We start from the raw sequence: 20,924 nt of genomic DNA, 5'->3' as shown, positions 1-20,924 counted from the left end.
TCCCCCTTCCTTTCGGCCCAGCACGGCCCTGTCCTCTGCCTGCCCCTCAGTCAGCGTATCATGCGAGGCTGGGACGTGGTGGTGGAAGCCTCTCCTCCTCCTCCTCACCAGCTCTCCAGCAGCTGCTATGAGTTGACGGAAGGAGGCCAGCAGGATGCTCCCTCACCACGGCAGCCACCACTGCTTGGGACAAGTGCTGGCTCATCTTCCTCCCCGAGCTCAGCGCTGGCGACAGAAATAGGGACATTCCAGGATCAAACCAGAAGCCGGAATGGCCTTCATAATTCTGGGGCTGCCCCTGGGAAAATCAGGACACTTGGAGGGTATGCTTCAGTTCCTCTTACTTTTGTCCATTATTTTCAGACATCTGCAGCAGGATGAAATGTGACATAATTAGAAATGGATGGTGATCTTCGCAAGGAATGGGCTTGCTTCAAATAGGTTAATCTCGGCTTGATTCAACATGGGCTCAAAATAAGTTAATATCCGCTAAGTCCCGTCTAGAGTGATAGCTTCAGCACACACCTGATTATATTACTGTAGACGTAATCAGGCCTTAAGGCCTCACCCCAGCTCCTTTTCCTTCCCCGTAATTCAATAGACCTTCAGCCTGTTGGCAGAATCTTGAATAAATATAGTTCTCATAGATTGACATCTTAGAGGGATCATTAGGAACTACTGGTAAATCTCTTGGTACCACACTCGTGATACTGTCCAAGTGACGCCCATAAACACCCCAGGTGTAAGAATACATGGGAAATGTAGTTCCCATGGGTCCTGAAAATTAGGCTAGCTAGGACATCAGAACCATTGGGAAATAGCAAAATATTAAGGCAGCCACCTTGTAAATTTGGACTGGGAAGGGAAAGGCTTGTGCCAGTCTGAGTCCAAACAAGGCCCATGCATTAGATTAAGATTGAACTTGGGTTTTGTTTTTTGAACAGGGGAAGTTGTAGCTTTTTGCACTCCCCAATTCCAAACTTTAGCACCATCACTAGTTGTTTTCACATATGCAACCCCCCCCCCCCAAAAAAAACCCACCAGTTATGCAGATGAATATTCTGGCAAGTCAAAGATACAGCGTATGAGGAATACAAGAGGTGGAGAGTCATTAAATTTCAGTTGTGTCAGTGAAGTGAAGTGTTTATGACATGCCAAATGAGAAATGAAAGAAGGCAGATTTTAATTCAGGGCCTGCAGCATGAGTAACTGGGTTAAAGTGTGAAGCTTGTACTAAAAGGCACACATAAGAAAGGAGTGGATGATCTCTGAGAGAACAATTGTTAGTTCTATTTTTGAAATATTTTCATTAGTCACCTTAGGGAGGAAAGTAGGAGCATCTATCTGAAATCTGCAGATGGTACCAAGTCATTCTTTTGTTTGCTTCTCCCACTCCCTAACTTTGTATCTTTCCTCCTGCCATTCTGTCAAGCCTACTCAGCCTTGTCCCAGCCCATGTCCTTGGCACATAGGCCACCCCCACCCCACCCCACTATCTCAATGTCTTGTATGCCTCCATGGGATGAGGGGAGAACTTCCACTCCTTTAGTATGGTCTGGGTTCGAGTAGCTCTGTACTCGAGGGGGCAGTGGTTGCCAATGTGCCAGGGCTCATCTCTGGACCAACATGGGGGCAAGAATGGCCCAAGAGGGCTAGTGAAGTGTGCTGTGACCACAGCAATAATTGCTTAAACAATTTAGAGATATTCATGTTCATGCAATTAAGCACACATATCATAGGTCTGGAACATATACAGGAAGTTACCTTAGACCAAAAGTGTATTTGTGCATGTATGTCTATGAATTTCTGTGCATTTTTATCCATGTAAACCTGTGCACATATGTATTTCTCAAGTAAACAGTTATAACGTTTGCCATCCGTAGTGCTAGGCACCCCAAAGGTTTTTTAAATTTTTTTAAAAAAACAGAACCATCAGTGCTATTTTACCTTCCATGCAAGATATGTCTGTACCATGCAATACGCCCCAGAGATTTGCCTTTATTTTAGTCACCCCTTTTATTGCTGAAAAGAGCTATCCAGTTTATCAAACATTACAACAAGTATAACAAAACCAAATAGATGTTAGAAAAAGACAAAAATAATTTTAAGAAATGACATCAGATCAGATACTAGCTTTTGATACTTAAATTTTGAAAGATACTTAAATTATGAAAAAAAAGGAAAATTATGTATAAGATCAATTTAGCCTTATCATGGGGAAATTATATGTAAAGCAGAAGTGACTATGGAAGAATTTATTTAATTACAATAAAGTGCCTTCATGTCACCTTCCATCAAATAGCATATTGAAACATATTACTAGTTTCAGTTTAATAACAACACAAAAAAACTGAATTACCATGTTGGGTGCTCAAAAAGCATTTGATATTGTAGAGAAGCCTTTGTTAAAAAGCAGTATTAACTACATTTATTTTGAGAACTCAAGTTTGTGAATTAGTTTTCAAGTATTTATGATAGACCCATTCCTAGGATTGCTCCAAGTAATAGATGGTCAGAAACAGCATTATTGGAAAGAAGAACATGACAGATTTGTTCCCTTTCACCAATATTTTTTATTTAGAGTACTAAAATCTGAGCAATAGCAATAAGAACTAATTAAAGGGATGCCTCTTAGAAATAAAGAAATTAGCATTAAATGTTGGTGATAGGGTGTTAATGCTATCAGATCCAGTGCTTTTAAAGAAGTATAGCTAGATTTCCAGTACTAGTTAAATAAATTAAAGAAGGACATTTTGGGAATAATCATAATACCACAGTCTTTAACTTACAGCTTTTTGTAAAAACCCTTGGAAGAAGAAAGTTAATTATTTCCATATATTACTTAGCAGTAGATGTTAAAGAATTTTCTTTGAATTATTTGTGAATCAAAAAGAGATTGCAATCGAGAACAGCAAGAATTGAATGTAATTCTAAATCGTTTGTGTTTTTACATTATGAGTAAATATACCAAAATAAAGGAGAAAATAAAGGTATACATTAACAGGATTAAAAGCTCTGGACTTGCATGCAAGATTCTATATCAAAACAAGCAATTTATGGGGATACATACGGTAGCAACACAAGTAGCAGGACTTTGAAGGTAGTTCCTAAAACCTTCTCACGATTTAATCTGTCAAGAAGAACAGCTAGTTTTAAGGTGGTATCCAATTAACTAGGTCCATCAACACATTGATTCATGCTTGTGCAATGGAACTTCCCCATTCTCCTCCCCGCTCCTCGCTGCCTAAATCTGTTCTGGGCTTCTCCCAACCCTCTGGATCAGATCTGGGGAGGGTACCTGTGGCTTAAGCAGTGTGAGTTCCATTGCACAAGTATAAATCCTTGCACTGACAGAACAAGCTAGTTGGATTCCTTAGATATTCCTTTTAAAGACATTCATATGGTTGAGTAAAAAACAATGGCCAGTAAATGCCTTGGCTAATCCTGTAATTCATTCCTTTTTTACATGCTGGAAAATGATCCAGCTTAAGTATTGTTATTGTCTCATATGCATCCTTCTGGTTTAATGATTAGGTTCAAAATTTTATATTTGATCCAGTTCAAGATCACAGTGTATGTTTAAACCTAACAATTGTGTTAGTTCTTAAAATAGAATAGAATACTTTCTACTATATAAAAAGGTAAAGGTAAAGGGACCCCTGACCATTAGGTCCAGTCGTGACCGACTCTGGGGTTGCGGCGCTCATCTCGTATTATTGGCCAAGGGAGCCGGCGTATAGTTTCCAGGTCATGTGGCCAGCATGACAAAGCCACTTCTGGCGAACCAGAGCAGCACACGGAAACGCCGTTTACCTTCCCACTGTAGCGGTTCCTATTTATCTACTTGCATTTTGATGTGCTTTCGAACTGCTAGGTTGGCAGGAGCTGGGACCGAGCAACGGGAGCTCACCCCGCCACAGGGATTCGAACCGCTGACCTTCTGATCAGCAAGCGCTAGGCTCAGTGGTTTAACCCACAGAGCCACCTGGGTCCCTCTTATATAAAGGTAAAGGATCCCTAACAGTTATGTGCAGTCACAGACGACTCTGCGGTTGCAGCACTCACCTCACTTTACAGGCCGAGGGAGCTGGCGTTTGTCCGCAGACAGTTTTTACGGATCATGTGACCAGCATGACTAAGCCGCTTCTGGCACCACCGAACACCGAAACCAGAGCAGTGCACAGAAACGCCGTTTACCTTCCCGCTGTAGCGGTACCTATTTATCTACTTGCACTTTTGGGCGTGCTTTCGAACTGCTAGGTTGGCAGGAGCTGGGACTGAGCAATGGGAGCTCACCCCGTCGCGGGGATTCGAACTGCCGACCTTCTGATTGGCAAGCCCAAGAGGCTCGGTGGTTTAGACCACAGCACCACCCGCGTCCCTTTTTTCTACTATGTATAGATATGAATAAAAATTGAGGAAAAATTTTGGTTGGAAAACTTTCAAATATAGCATATATTTAGTTATTTATAGTGCAACTCCATGCATGTCTTATCAGAAGAAAGTCCCATTGAGTTAAATGGAACTTACTCCCAGGTAAATTATAGGAGTTCATCCTTAGTGAGCAATGTTGGAATACACTGGAACTTGGTTTGAAAAATTATTAAGTGTACTTACAAGAAACCATCTAAAGTATACTGGGTTTAATGGCAGAATGGGGAAGGAAAAATGAAAATCCATTTATGGAAAAGGTCAAAGTATTGTGAAATAGAAATAAACGGAGAGCCATAGGTATCCCCATGATTTTTTCTGGGTGACTGAAATATAAAACACTGAATGGAGCAGGCCAGTTTTTCTACACACACAACATGAAAAGTGCCTATACATTTTGCTTCACATCTCAGGCTCTACAAATAAATGCTAGAAACTTATCTGTTTAAAAATGAAAGCTGGGGATCTGGAGAATATTGTTTTTTATTGGGATGGGGGTGTCCCTACCCTGCTGAACACCCATGCGGAGAACTGGATTTCTGAAAGGACTCCAGTTTTCCATTTCAAAGGCACTGATGGAAAAATCATTTTATATTGTTATAAACTTCCCATCAGCAGAGTTGCTGTTGTTTGTTGGAAGGAGAAAACTGCTTCTTGTTTTTGAATTTTTGTATGGAGGCAAAAGCTGGTCATAAAAAGGATTCCATCAAATGTGGATTTTAGTGGTATCACAGAATTCTGCTTCTCTCACATAATAGTATGCTGTGTGGAAATGAAGCTTAGCTCATTGTGCCTATTTAGTAGCTATCATGGGAGTTCTCATCTTACAGGCACAATTAGAATATAGTTGATGCAAAAAATAGTGACAAGTGCTCAAGTAGACAATTCTTATACTTAGAAGGGGGGTATTATTGTAATATTATGAGATTGTTTAACTTTCTCTTTTAAACCCCTGCATTGCCAGGAACAACTTTGAATAATAGCAGTTTGATACAAAAAGACACAGCAGTAAATTATAAATAGTAAATTGTATTAGACTACAGTTGAATATAAAAACATTAATAGAATTAAAGGCTCAGTTGTACCAATCCTTCAATACAAAGTACAGAGACATTACTGACTTTCCTATAGATAGAACACTGTTCTCTAAGTATCTGCAGCTATATTTGCAATAAATGTTATGAATCCAGGTAAATACTGTATTCTTTTGACTACTTATTTGCAAGAGTAAATAAGTATACTGTTTATGGAATACTGTTACAATTGCTAAAGCCCAGAGTGCGATGCACTAATATCTGAATTGTGTCAGTAGTATTAGTGCCACTTTTCATAAAATAGCAACTTCTTTGCCTGAGAGCACCTCCATCTTTTAAGTATTAAGTGGGAAAGTTGTATTAAGTGGAAAAATACATGTAAGACATGATCTCAATCAGAAAATGGGACAAATTAAAACAATGAAATGAAATGAAATGAAAACAAAGGATAGACACACTTACTTCATTTGGGTCCAAAGAAACTGAAGGCAAGAAATGTCCATCTAGGTGAAGATGGATTTGTCACTGGATTTGTGCATAAGCAGGTTCTAAAAACAACACAGGAAGCTAGGATGTTGGCCCAAAGGTCATGATCAAGCACCCCACTCCTGTGAGTGTTTTTGTTTCAGCCACCTGAAGCAAACTTGAGGCAAACTTAGGAAATCAAAATGCAAATCCGTATATTTAAAAGGGTTCATGGATTCTGCATAAACTATCCCTTACAAGATTCTATAAAATCATGTGACAGTTTCTTAGGATGTCGAACCAAACTCTAAACTACATGAGATAAACAAAGAAAGTGGCACAGTCATGAAATGTGGACAGGAATAATATATTAACCTGTTTCAGTAGAGTAAATAATAAATTGGATTTGATGGAGGGGAAGATGGCATAGATACCAGTTCATTCTACATGGTACTGCTGGATCCAAAGTCACTAGTTACATCTAATAAAAAAAAAAAGGTGTTGCTTTAGTAGAAAAGTTACTTGTAAAAAAAACCCCAAACCCCAGAGGAAGTCATTGACAGCATACCTGTTTTATCAAGAGATGAGGTTGCCATAAATGTTGTTTTTCAAAAGTCCAATTAAACAAGCCAAAAAAAGAAGAAAGGTGGTGTATCCACAGATAATAGGAATCCACCAGCGGAATGGGGAGGGAGGCAATTTTTTTTAAATCAAATTGTTTATCTCCCAAAGGAGTCCAGGGTGGCATTTGGGGAGATCTCCCCCCACCCCTGGTCCATTCCTCTGACGGACTCCTTCCACCAGCACATGGTTGCCACTGAAGACTACCCATAATGTTCAGCGTAGCTGGTGTGCCTTAATTCTGCATTTTCTACTGTGAATTACGGACTTCAACTTGGTTTATTCAAGGTGCGATTGGCTGTTAAACTAATAGCACAACATTGACTTCACTGGCTGTTGCTTTGCTGTTCATTGCCTCTACTATTATGATTTTGTTTAAGAACTGAGCTTGTGTGCTACAGCACGGAGGCACCAGCTCCAAGGCCAGAATGTGGGCTTGCTGTTGTCCCTTACAATGTTGCCAAGACAAAGTGGGACAGGCAAGTAGCAAGTAGATGTGTGAGCCTATTTTCCTGTATATCTTTTCCTGGGAAGTGGAGCAAAGCTTCACTTGCCATACGATTAGGCTTTGCCTGCACTGGCAAGGACCATTACACTCAATAAAGTGTAGTGGCATTTGCGGACAGGCCTGAGAGAAATCTGGGAGGGGGTGGGTTAAAATGTTAAGCTAAGTCACGGGGCGTGCCTTGAGTTTGATTGACAGGCACTTCTAACTTAATGACCGCTCACTTTCGTTTTTGCCCAGTCCGTTGGAGAAGCTTCGAATCGCTGGTTCACTCCCGCTGGTTCCTGCTCCTTCAAGAGACTTTTAAAACGGTCATATTCGCTCTTTTCAGTCCTTTTCTCTTTTCACCCTTCTTAGTCAATTGTTTTAAGTTAGATTGTATATTTTATACATTCCTGCCTTTCCTTTTTCCCTTCCCTTCCCCCTCCCTTGCCCCCAGGGTGCTTCAACATATTTTATACATTCCTGCCTTTCCTTTTTCCCTTCCCTTCCCCCTCCCTTGCCCCCAGGGTGCTTCAACGGCCGGCCGTCTTCAACGGCCGTCATGGCCGGGAAGCCTCCTTTCTTCATCCCCCCCCCCTTTCCTCCCTCCCCCCACCTTGAAAGCCGATTTTATAAGGTAGCCTTTTTATTCCGGCCTTACCTTTCTGCAATTATTGTTGTTGTTTTTTTGGGTAATTTTGTGGCTTCGTGGGCGGTTTTTTTCCTGGGGGGTTGGTTGAGCTCCGGAGGGCGGGTGACTCCGCTGGGGGCTTTCCGGCCCCAATACACTCATTCATAGCCACTCCGGGGGCCTGAGCCGTTCCTGCGGGCCCTTCTCGCTCCTGTTTAGGGCCTTTTGTCCAGCGGGTGCTGAGCGGTTTGCGTGCGCGGCCGTTCCAGGCGCAGCCGGCGCTCTGTCGCCTGGGTAAAATTCGCTGTTGGCGGCCGCCATTTTCTAGCCCTCCCTCCTTCTGTTTCGGCGCTCTAGCGAGCGGGCGCAGAGGGGGCTGTGAGCGCGGCCCTCTTGTAGGAGGCGGCCGGCGCTCCGACGTCCTTTACTGCCGCGGCTGTGGCGCGGCCTTCCCTGCTTGGGGGGGGGGGTGTGCGCGCGCTTCGCGCGTGCAGGCTCGCCAGGGAGGCTTGTTTTGGTGCCTCTTTCCCCCTCCACATTGTTTCAGACCCCTGGGGACGGTCTGCCGCGCTCAGGGGCGGCGCTGAGCGCCAATTTTTTCGGCGCCTTTTTTCGCGCCAATTTTTCTTCCAGCCTTATCCCGCCTTGCACGGGGGCTTAACCCCGGCTGCCTGGGGGGGTTGGGGCGGTCTGGGCCTCCCCTGGGGTGGTTGGCTCCCTGGCGGGCGTGCCTAAAAAGGGCGCGAATCGCCCTTTTGGCTGCAGCATTTTCGCGCTCTTTTTTCTCAGGCTTTTGCTGCTGTGGTGAGCCTATGCAGAGCATTTGCTGTTGCTTTTAGTGGGCGATTGGCTCCCTCTTGTGGAAGGTTACTGCTACCGCAGGCGGTTTCCTTTAATTCTTAAGCTGTTCATTTGGCCTGCCTGCGCAGGCATCCTTTGTTAATTCAAATTGCTTATTTCATTAACAGACCAGGTGTGTGCTGTTGACCCGCCACTGGCTGATATAATTTAATTCATCTGGTTCAATCTGACTTATTTAATTTAGTTTCAATTTAATTTTCATTTAATTTTAAACAGTTTATTTGATTTTATTTATTTATTTAATAATTTAAGTGGTTCATTTGGCCTGCCTGTGCAGGCATCCTGTGTTAATTCAAATTGCTGATTTGATTAGCATATCAGGTGTGTGCTGTTGGCCCGCCACTGGCAGACATTTCATTCCATCTGGTTCAATTTATTTAATTCACTTAAGTTCATTTTAATTTTCATTTAATTTTAAACGGTTCTTATTTAATTTTATTTTATTTGTTTGGTTATTTGATTCATTTCTTTTATTTTAGTTCTTTTAATTTATTTCCTTCCCTTCCTTCTATTTTATTTTATTAGTCCTGACAGACTTAATATAGGCTGCTGAGTTTGGTCTACTGTTAATATTTAATTGATTCAGAAGTTCACCATTTGGTTTGTGTTTTGATCTAACCTTTCTTGACTAGGATGGCTGACGGCAGTGCAGCACCTCAAATGCCAGCTCCGGCCAAGGACAGGAGGTCCAAAACAGCCCAGGCTGCGCGTTCTAAGAATCCTGCAGCGTCTGTTCGCGTGAGGACGATCAGAGCAAGTCTGGCTGCTGACCCACAGGCCTTGGCCCAATTTGACGCCGATTTTGATGCTCTCATTCAGCGCTCCGCCGCATCAGCTCCATCTACCTCCACTGCTGTGCAGTCGGCAGCGGTGCAACCTTCCGCTGCCGCAGGGCCGCAAGTATCACAGGCTCCTCCTAATTTGGTCCTTTCAGAGTCTTCTTCCCCTCCTCTTTCTTCTAGTGATTTGGATGACATTGTCCCACCTTCGGGAATCCCTGTGCCTGCCCCTCCGGTGGCCCCGCTCCTCGCAGCGCCTGCTGCGCAGGGGAAGGGGAAGCAGCCCCTGAAGCCCGGAAAGAGCGGGCCAAAGGGGGCCGGCGCCAAGGGTCCCACTCAGGTTGCGCAGGCGGGAGGGGCAGACGGGGCGGGGGGCTCTGTCTCACCTCTTATGTTTTCACAGCCCGCAGTCGCCGCATCGCGACAAATTCAGCATACTTCTTCCTCGGACGGGGACCCCCTCCCGGTGCCAGCCAAAGTATCGCGCGGCGGTAAACGCCATAAGAAACGTCGCTCAACGAAGCGTTCGAAGCGTCGTAAGGAGGATTCGACGACTACCTCCTCGTCAGGTTCGTCGAGTTCTGAGGATTCTGAAGCCTCTCTCGGCTTGTACTGGGGTCTGGGTGAATCTTCTGGCTTGCCAAAATGGATATGGGATAGAAGAGCTAACTCCCATCGTGCCCAATGCGGGGCAGTGCAGGAATGCCTTAATGGCGTTCTTTTGCCCGAAACCACAATCCCCCCGAACAGTGTCAGGGACATAATCCCTGGCAGCCATTTGTCCTCCAAGTTGCGCTCGTGCATATTGGATGGCAAATATGTTGATATTTTTGATCTGGTGCCCCGCGAAGAAGAAACCCCAGCACAAGGGAAGACCACTTCCTATTCGAAAAAGAAGGTCAAATACAAGAGAGTTGAGCGTAACTTCGAGCGTTGGCTCGATGGGTTTCAGGTCTTCGCAGGTGTAGTGATGGCCGCCTACCCTAGGAGATCACTGCATCTCATGGTCTACATGTCCATAGTGAGGTCCGTGTTTACGATGGCTGGGGAAACGGCGGCCATCGCTTACGACGAACATTTTCGTCGGCGAGCCTCCAAGGTTTATTCCGCAAGATGGGACCGGAAAGACTTGGATGTCTGGACGACCTATGTAGCCCCGTCAATGTCCAAAAAGCTCCCTGAGCAAGAAAAGCCCAAGGCCGCGGCGTTCAAGCTGGCCAATAGGCGGCGTTGTTGGGACTTCAATAAAGGTCTCTGTCAACGCCAACCCTGCAGTTATGCTCACCAGTGTGATAATTGCGGCGGTAATCACCCAGCAGCCTATTGTTTTGGGGGCCGGCGGCCCTTTCGCGGAGGCAGGTGGGGCTTCAGGAGGCCACGAGGAGCCTCTGCTAGCCAGGCTCACCCAGCCCCCCCCTCGGCCGCAACCACTTCACAATAGTCTGCTTTATTCCTTGGCCCGGTCCCCCATCCGCGTTCCGGCTCTTGTTCGTTGGTTACATTCTTACCCCGATAGGGAAGCCGCGGCCTATCTTCGCGAGGGTTTTACTTCCGGCTTTCGGATTCCGGTAGCTTCGCCACCCGTTGCACGGAATCCTCGCAACCAGAAGTCAGTGAGGGAGCTGAGCGATGTGGTCAGCAGAAAGATCAATAAGGAAATTTCCCTCCAGCGTATCGCTGGCCCCTTTGATGTACCTCCTTTCTACAATCTGCACCTCTCTCCCCTCGGCATCGTACCGAAGAAGGCTCCTGGCGAATTCCGGCTCATTCACAATTTGTCACATCCCGTTGACACTTCTGTGAATGACGTGATCCCACCTGAACTATGTTCAGTCAAATACGCATCTTTGGACCAGGCTATCAAGATGGTCAGAAGATTCGGTCAAGGAGCCTTACTAGCGAAATGCGACATTGAGTCGGCATTCCGGCTATTACCTATTCATCCCCAGGATTTTTGGTTGTTAGAATTTCAATTCGAAGGCGCATTTTACTTTGATAAAGCCATGCCAATGGGCTGCTCTGTAGCCTGTGCGGCTTTCGAGGCTTTCAGCACTTTTTTGGAGTGGGCTCTTCGGTCTAAAACTGGTCTGCAGGGGGTCACGCATTATCTCGATGATTTTCTGATTTGCTCCGCCCCTGATTCAGGCAACTGTGTCGCCATGATGCAGGCCTTTGAAGAGCTCACAGGGGAACTAGGTGTCCCCTTGGCCGCGGACAAAACCGAGGGCCCGACCACGCAACTTACATATTTGGGTATCCTGTTGGATACCGTAGCTCAGACTTCTAGCCTGCCTATTGCAAAAATTTCAAAGCTCAAGGAGGTCATTCATGAGATGTTATTGCCTTAAAAAGTGACTTTGAGGCAGCTGCAGTCGCTGCTGGGTCATCTTAACTTCGCCTGCAAGGTGGTGGCGCCTGGACGCCCCTTCTGTGCTAGGTTGAATAAATGCACCGTGGGCCTGCGTTCACCGCATCATCATTTGCGGTTGACGCAGGATGAGAAGGCAGACCTCCTGATGTGGTTAGAGTTCCTGGGTGACTTTAATGGTGTGTCATTGTGGCAGGATGTCCTGAACCTCCACAATGACTTCCAGGTTAATTCAGATGCAGCCGGGTCACTTGGTTTTGGCCTTTACTGGAATGGTCACTGGTGTGCGCAGCGCTGGCCTTTGTCCTGGCTGAACTCCGATATTTCGCGCGACCTAACGTTCCTTGAGTTTTTTCCTATAGCAGTGGCTGTTCATATTTGGGTGAACGAATTCAAGGATCGCAGGGTCTGTTTCTGGTCGGACAACTTGGCCGTCGTCAACGTCTTGGCAAAACAGTCCTCCAAATCCCCTAGGGTATCCACCCTTCTTAGGGCTTTTGTATTGCAGTGCCTTCGTTTTAACATTATGTTTTCAGCCCGTTTCGTGCCGGGGGTTTCTAACGACATTGCTGACGCCCTGTCACGTTTTCAGATGGAGCGGTTCAGGTCGTTGGTTCCGGACGCCTTGCCACAGCCGGAGTTTTTCCCGGATCGTCTTTGGAACCTTGGAAGCTGCTAGTTTTGCAGGGAGTAGCAGCTTCAGTTTCCCCCTCCACCTTGCGGGCTTATCAGAAAGCTTGGACTGACTTTTTAACTTATCGTCAGCAGTCCATCGCAGTCGAGAGCTCGGCACGGCCTTCTTCGTCTCAGGTGTTGCAGTATCTGGCGCACCTTTTTCAATTGGGTAGGGCGGCTAAGACGCTTAAGTTACAATCTGCCGCCATGTCATTTTTCAGTAAATTGTTTTTCAACAAGGACCCTTGTGCTAAATTTGTGGTTCGCAAGGCTTTGGAGGGGTGGGGTAGACTGCATCCCCCCCGTCCACCGTCAAGACAGCCCATCACCTTTGACCTCCTTTGCGCAATGCGCGTCAAGTTGAGGTCAGTCTGTTGGTCTAAGTACGAAGCCCGCCTATTTTCAGCTGCGTTTGCGGTGGCATTCTTTGGTGCACTGCGAATAGGTGAGATAGTTAGGGAGGCAATCCGACCAGGTTCCTCTAGGGGTCTTTTATTACAGGATGTCCGTCTTTCACCCTCGGAATTGTTGCTCTCTATTGGGAGCTCGAAAACTGATCAGCTGGGCAGGGGCTCAGCCATGCGTTTGCCTGCTACAGGACAGAGGGGCCCCTGCCCAGTTAAGGACGTCTCCAAATACTTGGCCGTTAGGCCTCCAGGAGACGGGCCCTTATTTAAACACATTGATAATGCTCCCCTGACAAGACAACAATTCACGAGAGTCATGAGGAAAGTGATAGCGGCGTGCGGTTGCTCGGCCGCTGATTACGCTCCTCATTCATTCCGTATCGGGGCTGCCACCACGGCCACCCACTGGGGTTTGTCGGTAGACAGAATCAAAGACTTGGGGCGGTGGAAGTCCAATGCTTACAAATCCTATGTGAGGAAGCGTCGCTAATTTGCTTGTTTGTCTGTCTCTTCAGGCCCTGAGGAAGTGCGGATTTGGATAGTTGGGCACTCCATTGTCCACTGGGCGGGCGACCACGCCGCCAAATCCACCCTGGGGCTCCAGCTCGGCCTTCCACCCCACGTTCGTTTGACCTGGATGGGCAGGAGAGGGATGCGATGGGGGGAACTCCTCCCGTTGCTCCGCCGCGAGGTTTTTGCTCTTGGGTTCCCTACTGCCTTGGTTCTGCAGCTGGGTGAAAATGACCTCCCTGATGTGGACTCTCTTTCTTTGCGTTTGGCCATGGAGTCTGATTTGACGCATCTAAGGACTTTGATGCCGGGTGTTACAGTAATATGGTCCCAGCTGCTTCAGCGCATTGAGTGGAAGGGTAGCCTTTGCCCGGCTGCCACGGAAAAGGCCAGAAAACGCGTTAACAATGCAATTTCTAAGTTGGTCTTAGAGTTAGGGGGGTCTGTAATTTCTCACCCGGATATCACATTTAAGGCCACTTCCCTCTTTCGTCCCGATGGAGTTCATTTGTCCCCGGTTGGGAATGACACCTGGTTGAGGGATGTTTCAGAGGGTTTAAAAAGATGGCTAGGGTTATGAGTGTTGGCGGCAAGCCGAGGCGGCTTGTTTGGCCGTTAGGCTTTGGTTAAATGGTTTTGGAGGGGCATGGCCTATAGGCCTATCCCCCAATTATTTGCTCCTTATAGAAGTATTCCGTTAAAGGAATCCTGGGGCTCAGGGACTCTAGTCCATCATCCGGCCTTAAGCAAGGATGGTGTGTCCATTACAGAGCCGAGCCTCGGGGAACACTCCTTGGGGGAAGGAGAGTACTGGGAAACCGTACCTCCAATCCCTTGGGGTGTTTACTTGACTTACCAACCGCGAGGTAAGTCGGAGTTGGTCCTGACCCAAATGGTCAGATGGTATGGCCCTGACCCAGTGGTCAGATGGAAATGGTCCTGTCCCTTAGGGTGGACAGAAGGATTAACCAAAGCCTAAGCCAACACTCGAATTTAATTTGTATTTTAAATAAAGTTGTGGCCAAAATTAATGCCAAAAACCAAACCATAATTATTGTGTCCGTTGTGAGTTATTGGGATTTCTTGGGGCCTTGTTACGCAATGGTGTTGCTGCTGCAACAACTAAAAAGAAACAGTTCAGTAATATCTTATTGCTTCATTGTAATTAATGGTTACGTTTCCTATACAACTCAAGAGTTGCCAAGAAGCAGAAGTATAGAAGCTGGCAATTTAAAGCTGCATCTGCTCTCCTTATGAGAAATCTGTCTTTGACTTTTGAAAAACAGCATGAAAAGCTACCTTAACTCTTAACAAAACACAACATTCTTGTCAATACGCATGCTGTATAGACCAATATTTAATGTATACTTAGCTACATGTACATCCTTGTTAACACACAACACATTCAAATGTCTTTAAATTAAATGCCACAGTTTGAAAATCATTTGTATTTGATACCTGATTTGTCAAGATAGTAAAAAAAATTACAGCATAAGTGATCTATCATACATGTGTACAACCAATGTTTTTACACAGAAACCCACACACCCCATGCTACCAGTTTTCCAATTGGAAATTAATAGATTGGAATGAATCTGGTATAAATCTGAAAACGATGGCAGCGTTTAGTTAAATTAATACACTCGTGAAACATTTACAAGTAGTATGTTAGGGGCAGCTATGAGGAGCCTTTCTTCTTCTGTTCCAGCTCCTGCAGGCGCTCTTCTCTGAACTGAGCGTGTTGTGTCCCTACTTTGTGGGCAGTCTCTGTTGCTGCAATGTCAATCTGGGCATATTTAGTTGATCCACTCCCTATGGCAGAAAAACATTGCCATGGTTATAACATCTTCATGTACTTTCACCTAAGATAATTAGGTAACAAGACAATAATACTCAGTTTGATGTCGCAGACAGCACAAATAATAATACCCACACCAGAACATAAAAGTTATGATCTTTGTTACTGGAAAACATAGCATCAAGAAACAGTTCAGCTCTTGTAGCTCAGAGTCCAAACAAACAAGTGGAATCTACAACATAATGTTGCAGTGTACCATAACTAAGACAATATATGTGAAATTGAAATAATCACTTAGTCTCTCGCTGCCTACCAATGTCCCCATTTCCTTCCTTCCTTCTTTCCTTTTTTGTCTGTTTCAGCTTATAAGCTCCTTGGAGTGCTGACTTGTCATACCTGTTCTTTGTGAAATGTGTGCATGTAGGTGCTGCTGCACAAACAAACAAACAAACTTAATAAATCCCTATCATGGAATTTGTCTTCCTGTCAATTAATTTGTAGTCAGTTAGAAAGATTAGCTTAAGAGTTTTCCACCAACTAAACCTCAGTTTATTAACATGGCTTTGAAATTTAGCCTGATTCCTTAGCTTCATATTTCTCTATTAGCTGCAAATCTGTTTAAAATATTCTCTATTCCATCCATCACATATCTGGAAGTGATGACACCTCTGAAACCAGCATAGACTCACTTTTCTCCCCAGGGTTTCACAGTAGTAACCCAGTAATTATTTCTCCATAGGTGACACTTTCTAGTCAACTGTGTATCCATATGAATGGTAAAGGTAAAGGGGCCCCTGACCATCAGGTCCAGTCGTGTCCGACTCTGGGGTTGCGGTGCTCATCTTGCTCTATAGGCCGAGGGAGACGGCGTTTGTCCGCAGACAGCTTCCGGGTCATGTGGCCAGCATGACAGAGCTGCTTCTGGTGAACCAGAGCAGCGCACAGAAACGCCGTTTACCTTCCCGCCTATTTATCTACTTGCACTTGACATGCTTTCGAACTGCTAGGTGGGCAGGAGCTGGGACCGAGCAACGGGAGCTCACCCCGTTGCAGGGATTCGAACTGCTGACCTTTTGATCAGCAAGCCCTAGACTCTGTGGTTATTAAGCCACAGCACCACCTGGGTCCCTATCCATATGAATGGTAGCACTGTGTAATCCTTATTTTTACAGACCTATTCATTCTTAAATGGTTGGAGATTGTATATTACTTGAAATAAATGAGAAAAAATACAGCATGTTAACAGTACTTTATTGCAGCTAGCAAATACCCAATAACCAGCAGTGACTGGTACACCTGTGAAAGGTGACCGTGCGGCAGTGTAGCTTTGCAAAAGCCCCTTTTGGTCCCTGGAACAGCCTAAAATGTTATGCAGAAACCACAGAAACCTGCTTCTGTTGCTTTCAAAGATATTTACCTCTTATGCTTGTACTAGGTTCCTGAAGTTCCAACTCCATATAATGAAGCTGTTTCTTTGATGTGGGGCTTGTAGGAATATTAACATAGTTTGCCATTTCACCACGCAATCGATCAGCTGTTGGTAGGTCTGCTGAATACCCAACTGCCCCTGCCGTGAGAAGGAACATGCTTTTAAAAGATACGTTAACTTAAGCCCCCTGAAGATGTAAAAAGAAATCAACTTGGGTGTAAGACAAGAAGGGAAATCTTTGAATTCATGCACTCATGGAGTTCTCCTGCCTAAAATCCCCCACCCCGTTCATTTCAACATAGGAAAAAAAGATTCTCCTTTGTGATATGGCTGGAAATTAATGTTGCCAACCCAAGCATACATGACTTCCATGCACACCCAGAGTGCATACAGCTGTCGGTTGTATTACAATGAGAGGGTAGGACTGCATTTTGAAAGTGCCCTTGCTCTGCAGGTACTGAGGATCAAACTAGACGTGATGTTAAAGTGCACCTTTGCATTTACAGTGGAAGTTTTAAAAAATGCAAATAGCATCAACTGGAGGGGGGGCAATGATAATGATCATGATTGCAGCAGGTGGGGGTGGGAAATATAACCCTTTCCTCCCCTGTTATGGTCCTGAGGGACATTCCTTCCTTTGAAGCTTGTATTTGCATTGGGAGGAAATTACCTGGTAAAGGGCAGTGGAATAACATGAATAAAAGAACTTCTACAGATTCTCCACAAAGGATATGTGCTTAGAAGTGAGGAAATGAGGACTAGGCAAGGCAAAAGTCTGATTAAAGTTGGGTATTCTATGGAAAACAAAACTCTCTTAGGGTGAGGTATGCCCTGTAATACTCATGGGAACTATCCGTATATGTTCATGGCTTTTGAATTTAGGAAGTAGCTCACGCTGTTCCTCCAGCAAGTGCTGGCTTGGGCCCTAATCATATCCCTAGTGCTATTTTTCAAGAAAAAGAGGTGCCAGAACTCACCATGAACACCTCCCTTGTTCTCTTATAATGGCAACGGCACACACCTGAGAGGTGCTGGAACTGAATTTCTGCATATTCCCATTAAGGGTTTGTCCAATGCCTTGTGTCATTTGGAGTGTTCCCTCGCCACCCATTGAACTGGATCTGTCTGCCTATTCATATGAAATCACCACCCGTCTGTGTACTCTGCTGCAAGTCAGTTTACTCACCAGCTTCTTCAGGATCAGATGGCGCTCCAGACTCTGTAGGTGGCATCATAAATTCATAGCTTCCTTTAGGACCTAGAGCATACAGAAATCGATACATTGTTGATCCAATTTTAAACAACAATATGGACAGTAATATAATGCACATGTCTCAATTCTTTTAAGTTTCCTTGCAAATGATTAAAAAATGTTGCTCAGTCAAGAAATATGGAGATTATCTAGGAAGCATTATGTGCTTCTAAGAACACTTCGAAGGGAATAAATACTACCACCCTTTGAAGAGTTTGCACCGTGGGCTACTGGGTCGTGATGCATGGGGGGTCAAGAGTGCTTTGATACTTGCAACCTTCCCAGAGTCTTTTAAGACAGTCTACCTAACTGAATGACAGTAATAGCAGACACATCTGATTAGAAATGGTACAGCTTCAAAAAAGGACTAGTTCACCTCAATCTTATGTGAGGGGACACCTGGAAAATCAAAACTGTTAAACCTGTTATTAAATAAAAAAAGTTTCTCATGGTACTTTTTACAATTTCTACAACCTGCACTTCAGGATCGGTACCACATAAGATGGACATAAAAATGAACTCCAAAAGATCATCTGTAAACAGGATTTTCTTATCTTTCATGGAGCTTACTCCTCATTAAACTTTGTTTTCTTAAATAATTCAAACATAATTAATTCATCACAGGTGCTCCAAGGACCAAGAACTACCGCAAACATTGCTTTGACCAAAACCAGCATTCCTGTGATGGAGTTCCTCACAAAAGGTCTTCCAACTTGCAGTTTAAAGGCAAATGCCTGTGACTTTCCACACACAGGCAACCTTTCCTATCTGAATAGAAAAGTAAAGCATAACTATCTATCTCATCAAAAACACCAAGTACTTGCTTCTTTGACCTAGGTTTGTTTGAGGAAATTGCCTCTCCAAATACTATGCCTACCAACTTGTAAAGTTTGTCCTTTATATGCTTTCAGGGACCAAAACACTATTTTAAAAACACCTCCAACATAATACTAAAAAATATTCAGTTACATTTATGGTTCTATTGTGCTCAGTTGCTCAAAATAAATTGCTTTGTGGAGATATTCATGGCAGTGGGGCAGTAACAGATAAATCAATTCCCTGTTTCTTCTTCCTACTATTCCCCCCCACCTTTGAACTAACTGAGAGATAAAGTCATTATTCTATTGACTTTGCTTTGGAACAAAAATTCTGCAATGACTGCTCCACACATCAAATGGGGGGGCGACCTTTGCGTGGTCGCGCGCAGCCCCCTGATCCCATAAGGCGACTCCTATTGCAGCCTTTCTGATATCCATTAGATATCATTAACACTAAAAATATAACACAATTTACCACATTATAACCACTGCACATGACTAGTAGCCAAGGACAACAAAATGAGATGTGCATTCCCACTTGCATGACAACAGAAATGGAATAGCCATCTCCAACCAAGTAAAACAATGCAATCAGGAATTATTTTAATTGGCGCCTAGATGCACATCATTATGTGATAATAATCATTATTAATTTTTAAGAACAGATTACAGATAGAAATGAACATAAAGTCAAAGATTATTTGAAACTTATTTTTTCAAGAAAGAAAAAAATGATTGATTTGGTTCTTAAGTAACTTCTGGAAAAACAGATCAGCTTGGGTCAAGAAGGCTAATGCCTTCAGATATATATTGGATTTCAACCCTCATATTTACTTCCAAGTCCTGCATGGCTGAAGCTCACGCCAAAAGAAATCAAAGGTGAGGGTGATTCTGGCTGGATCTCTTTGGACTCTGGAGAGTTTGATTTGGCCTAGGAGGCAGGGGCTGGTTTGGCTGCAACTGACAGGGCTGTTATTTCTTCATCTTTGGAGGTAGAGTAACTAGGAATGCTTATTGAAGGTAGCCGAGGGGATTTTGCTGTGATTGGACTATTGTAATGCTTTCTGCCTTGGACCTCGCTGACTTTGAAGACGAACTAGAACCTTCAAACTAGTGGGAAATGCGGGCACACAGAGATCCACACCCACAACTTGTCAGTTGGCTTCTATGGAGGAGGTTGCTTCCATGTATCATGCTGCCTACTGAAATGAATGCTGAAGCCTGTAGACGCAGGATCTGCTTGCACACATGACTCGTAAGGAAAATATACCCGATATGAAGCAAAGTTATAGGGGTGGTGTAAGGGGAAGGGCTTATAGAGAACAGCCCCCTCTCATCAGAAGCAGCCCATCTCCAAGCAGTCATGAAAGCGAAGGGACGGATGAGGAAAGTCAGGAGACGGAAAGGGAGTGCCAGACCTCTGGCAACATCCAGGAGCCCCTGCTCCACAGGCAGGAAGAGAGGGAGAGGGAAAGAGAGGAGAGGACACAGGCGGAACGTAGACCCTTCCCCCCCCCCCTGACTCCGGAATTGAGGAGGAGAAGAAAGGGGAGGAGATTCGCTGTCCCGAGGCTTTTATGCTGGTCCAAATCGCGGAAGGGGGCAGTGCTGGATTCTGATTCGGAATGAGAAGACATGAAACCGACAGCTCACTACACTGTAAATAATGTGCACTAATAAAGACTTTTGAAAGACAAGTATGTGGAAGGTCGTTACTCAGGAGTAGTCGCAATAATCCCTGATAGGTGGGGATGGGAAGGAAAGAATGGGAGGAATATTGAGGGGGCTTTTGTTTTGTGTGCATGTACATACTTGCCCAACCCACAAAGAAAGAGGATTGGGGCTCTAAGACAAGGTAAATATAGGTAGCTGGGGGGAAATTTGATACAGAGTGAATTTATTAATACTTGACCCTCCTTAAGCTTAAGACTTGTTTTTGTCTCCTTTAAAGTCCAAAAATAAATACTGCAGTCTTGTGGATTGGGACCTTAAGTTGTAATTTCGTTTCCCTGAGAACTGAAATCAACAGGTGTCAACATCTAGCAAAAATCTCATTGCCTCTTACCTGGGCTAGCTGGTAAGATTCCAGATGATAAAATGGATGTTTCCTTTTAAAAACACACACAGAGAGAGAGAGAAACAGAATGAGTTATCATGAGTTTCTTGCAAACTTAACAACACTGAACTTTTCCACCTGATAAACTGTTCTCTAAATTATTTCCAACCATGTTCAATGAGTTGATAAAAGTTCCAAGGAACAGCATAAGAAATTCACCTTGTTCGCATGAGCTCAAATCCTGTTAGTCCAGCTCTCAATATTGTTTGTGAATAATTTTACAAGTACATTTGGAATGATTA

The 20,924-nt window shown here is 44.5% G+C and overlaps 2 protein-coding genes across 3 annotated transcripts in view; one reads left to right on the top strand and one right to left on the bottom strand.

Annotated features, from left to right (window-relative positions):
* Nucleotides 1–7,281: 7,281 nt before the first annotated feature.
* Nucleotides 7,282–14,170, top strand: LOC132592660 (uncharacterized). Its single transcript, XM_060279046.1, has 2 exons — nucleotides 7,282–9,878; nucleotides 13,275–14,170. Exons 1-2 carry the CDS (start codon nucleotides 9,164–9,166, stop codon nucleotides 13,847–13,849), a joined length of 1,290 nt encoding a protein of 429 aa, XP_060135029.1. The 5' UTR covers nucleotides 7,282–9,163; the 3' UTR covers nucleotides 13,850–14,170.
* Nucleotides 14,171–14,185: 15 nt separating this feature from the next.
* Nucleotides 14,186–20,924, bottom strand: part of DOK7 (docking protein 7) — a 29,502-nt gene continuing 22,763 nt past the window's right edge. For both annotated transcript variants that reach the window (XM_060279045.1, XM_035113334.2), the window contains exons 8-11: nucleotides 20,632–20,674; nucleotides 17,683–17,754; nucleotides 16,485–16,634; nucleotides 14,186–15,081 (exon numbers count right to left, since the gene is read on the bottom strand). In XM_060279045.1, the coding sequence (XP_060135028.1) occupies nucleotides 14,948–15,081; nucleotides 16,485–16,634; nucleotides 17,683–17,754; nucleotides 20,632–20,674 (399 nt within the window). In that variant the 3' untranslated portion in view covers nucleotides 14,186–14,947. The remainder of the gene's footprint in view (nucleotides 15,082–16,484; nucleotides 16,635–17,682; nucleotides 17,755–20,631; nucleotides 20,675–20,924) is intronic.

Source organism: Zootoca vivipara, chromosome 9, assembly GCF_963506605.1.
Source record: "Zootoca vivipara chromosome 9, rZooViv1.1, whole genome shotgun sequence".
Classification (NCBI taxonomy): domain Eukaryota; kingdom Metazoa; phylum Chordata; class Lepidosauria; order Squamata; family Lacertidae; genus Zootoca; species Zootoca vivipara.
The sequence above is the reverse complement of the archived record's forward strand: the minus strand, read 5'-3'. Positions and strand labels throughout refer to the sequence as shown.

Coding starts and splice junctions, on each gene's coding strand:
- LOC132592660 (XM_060279046.1), top strand. CDS start 9,164: ATGGCTGACGGCAGTGCAGCACCTCAAATGCCAGCTCCGGCCAAGGAC. Junction 9,879..13,274: donor GACGACTACCTCCTCGTCAG/GTTCGTCGAGTT, acceptor CTGTCTCTTCAG/GCCCTGAGGAAGTGCGGATT.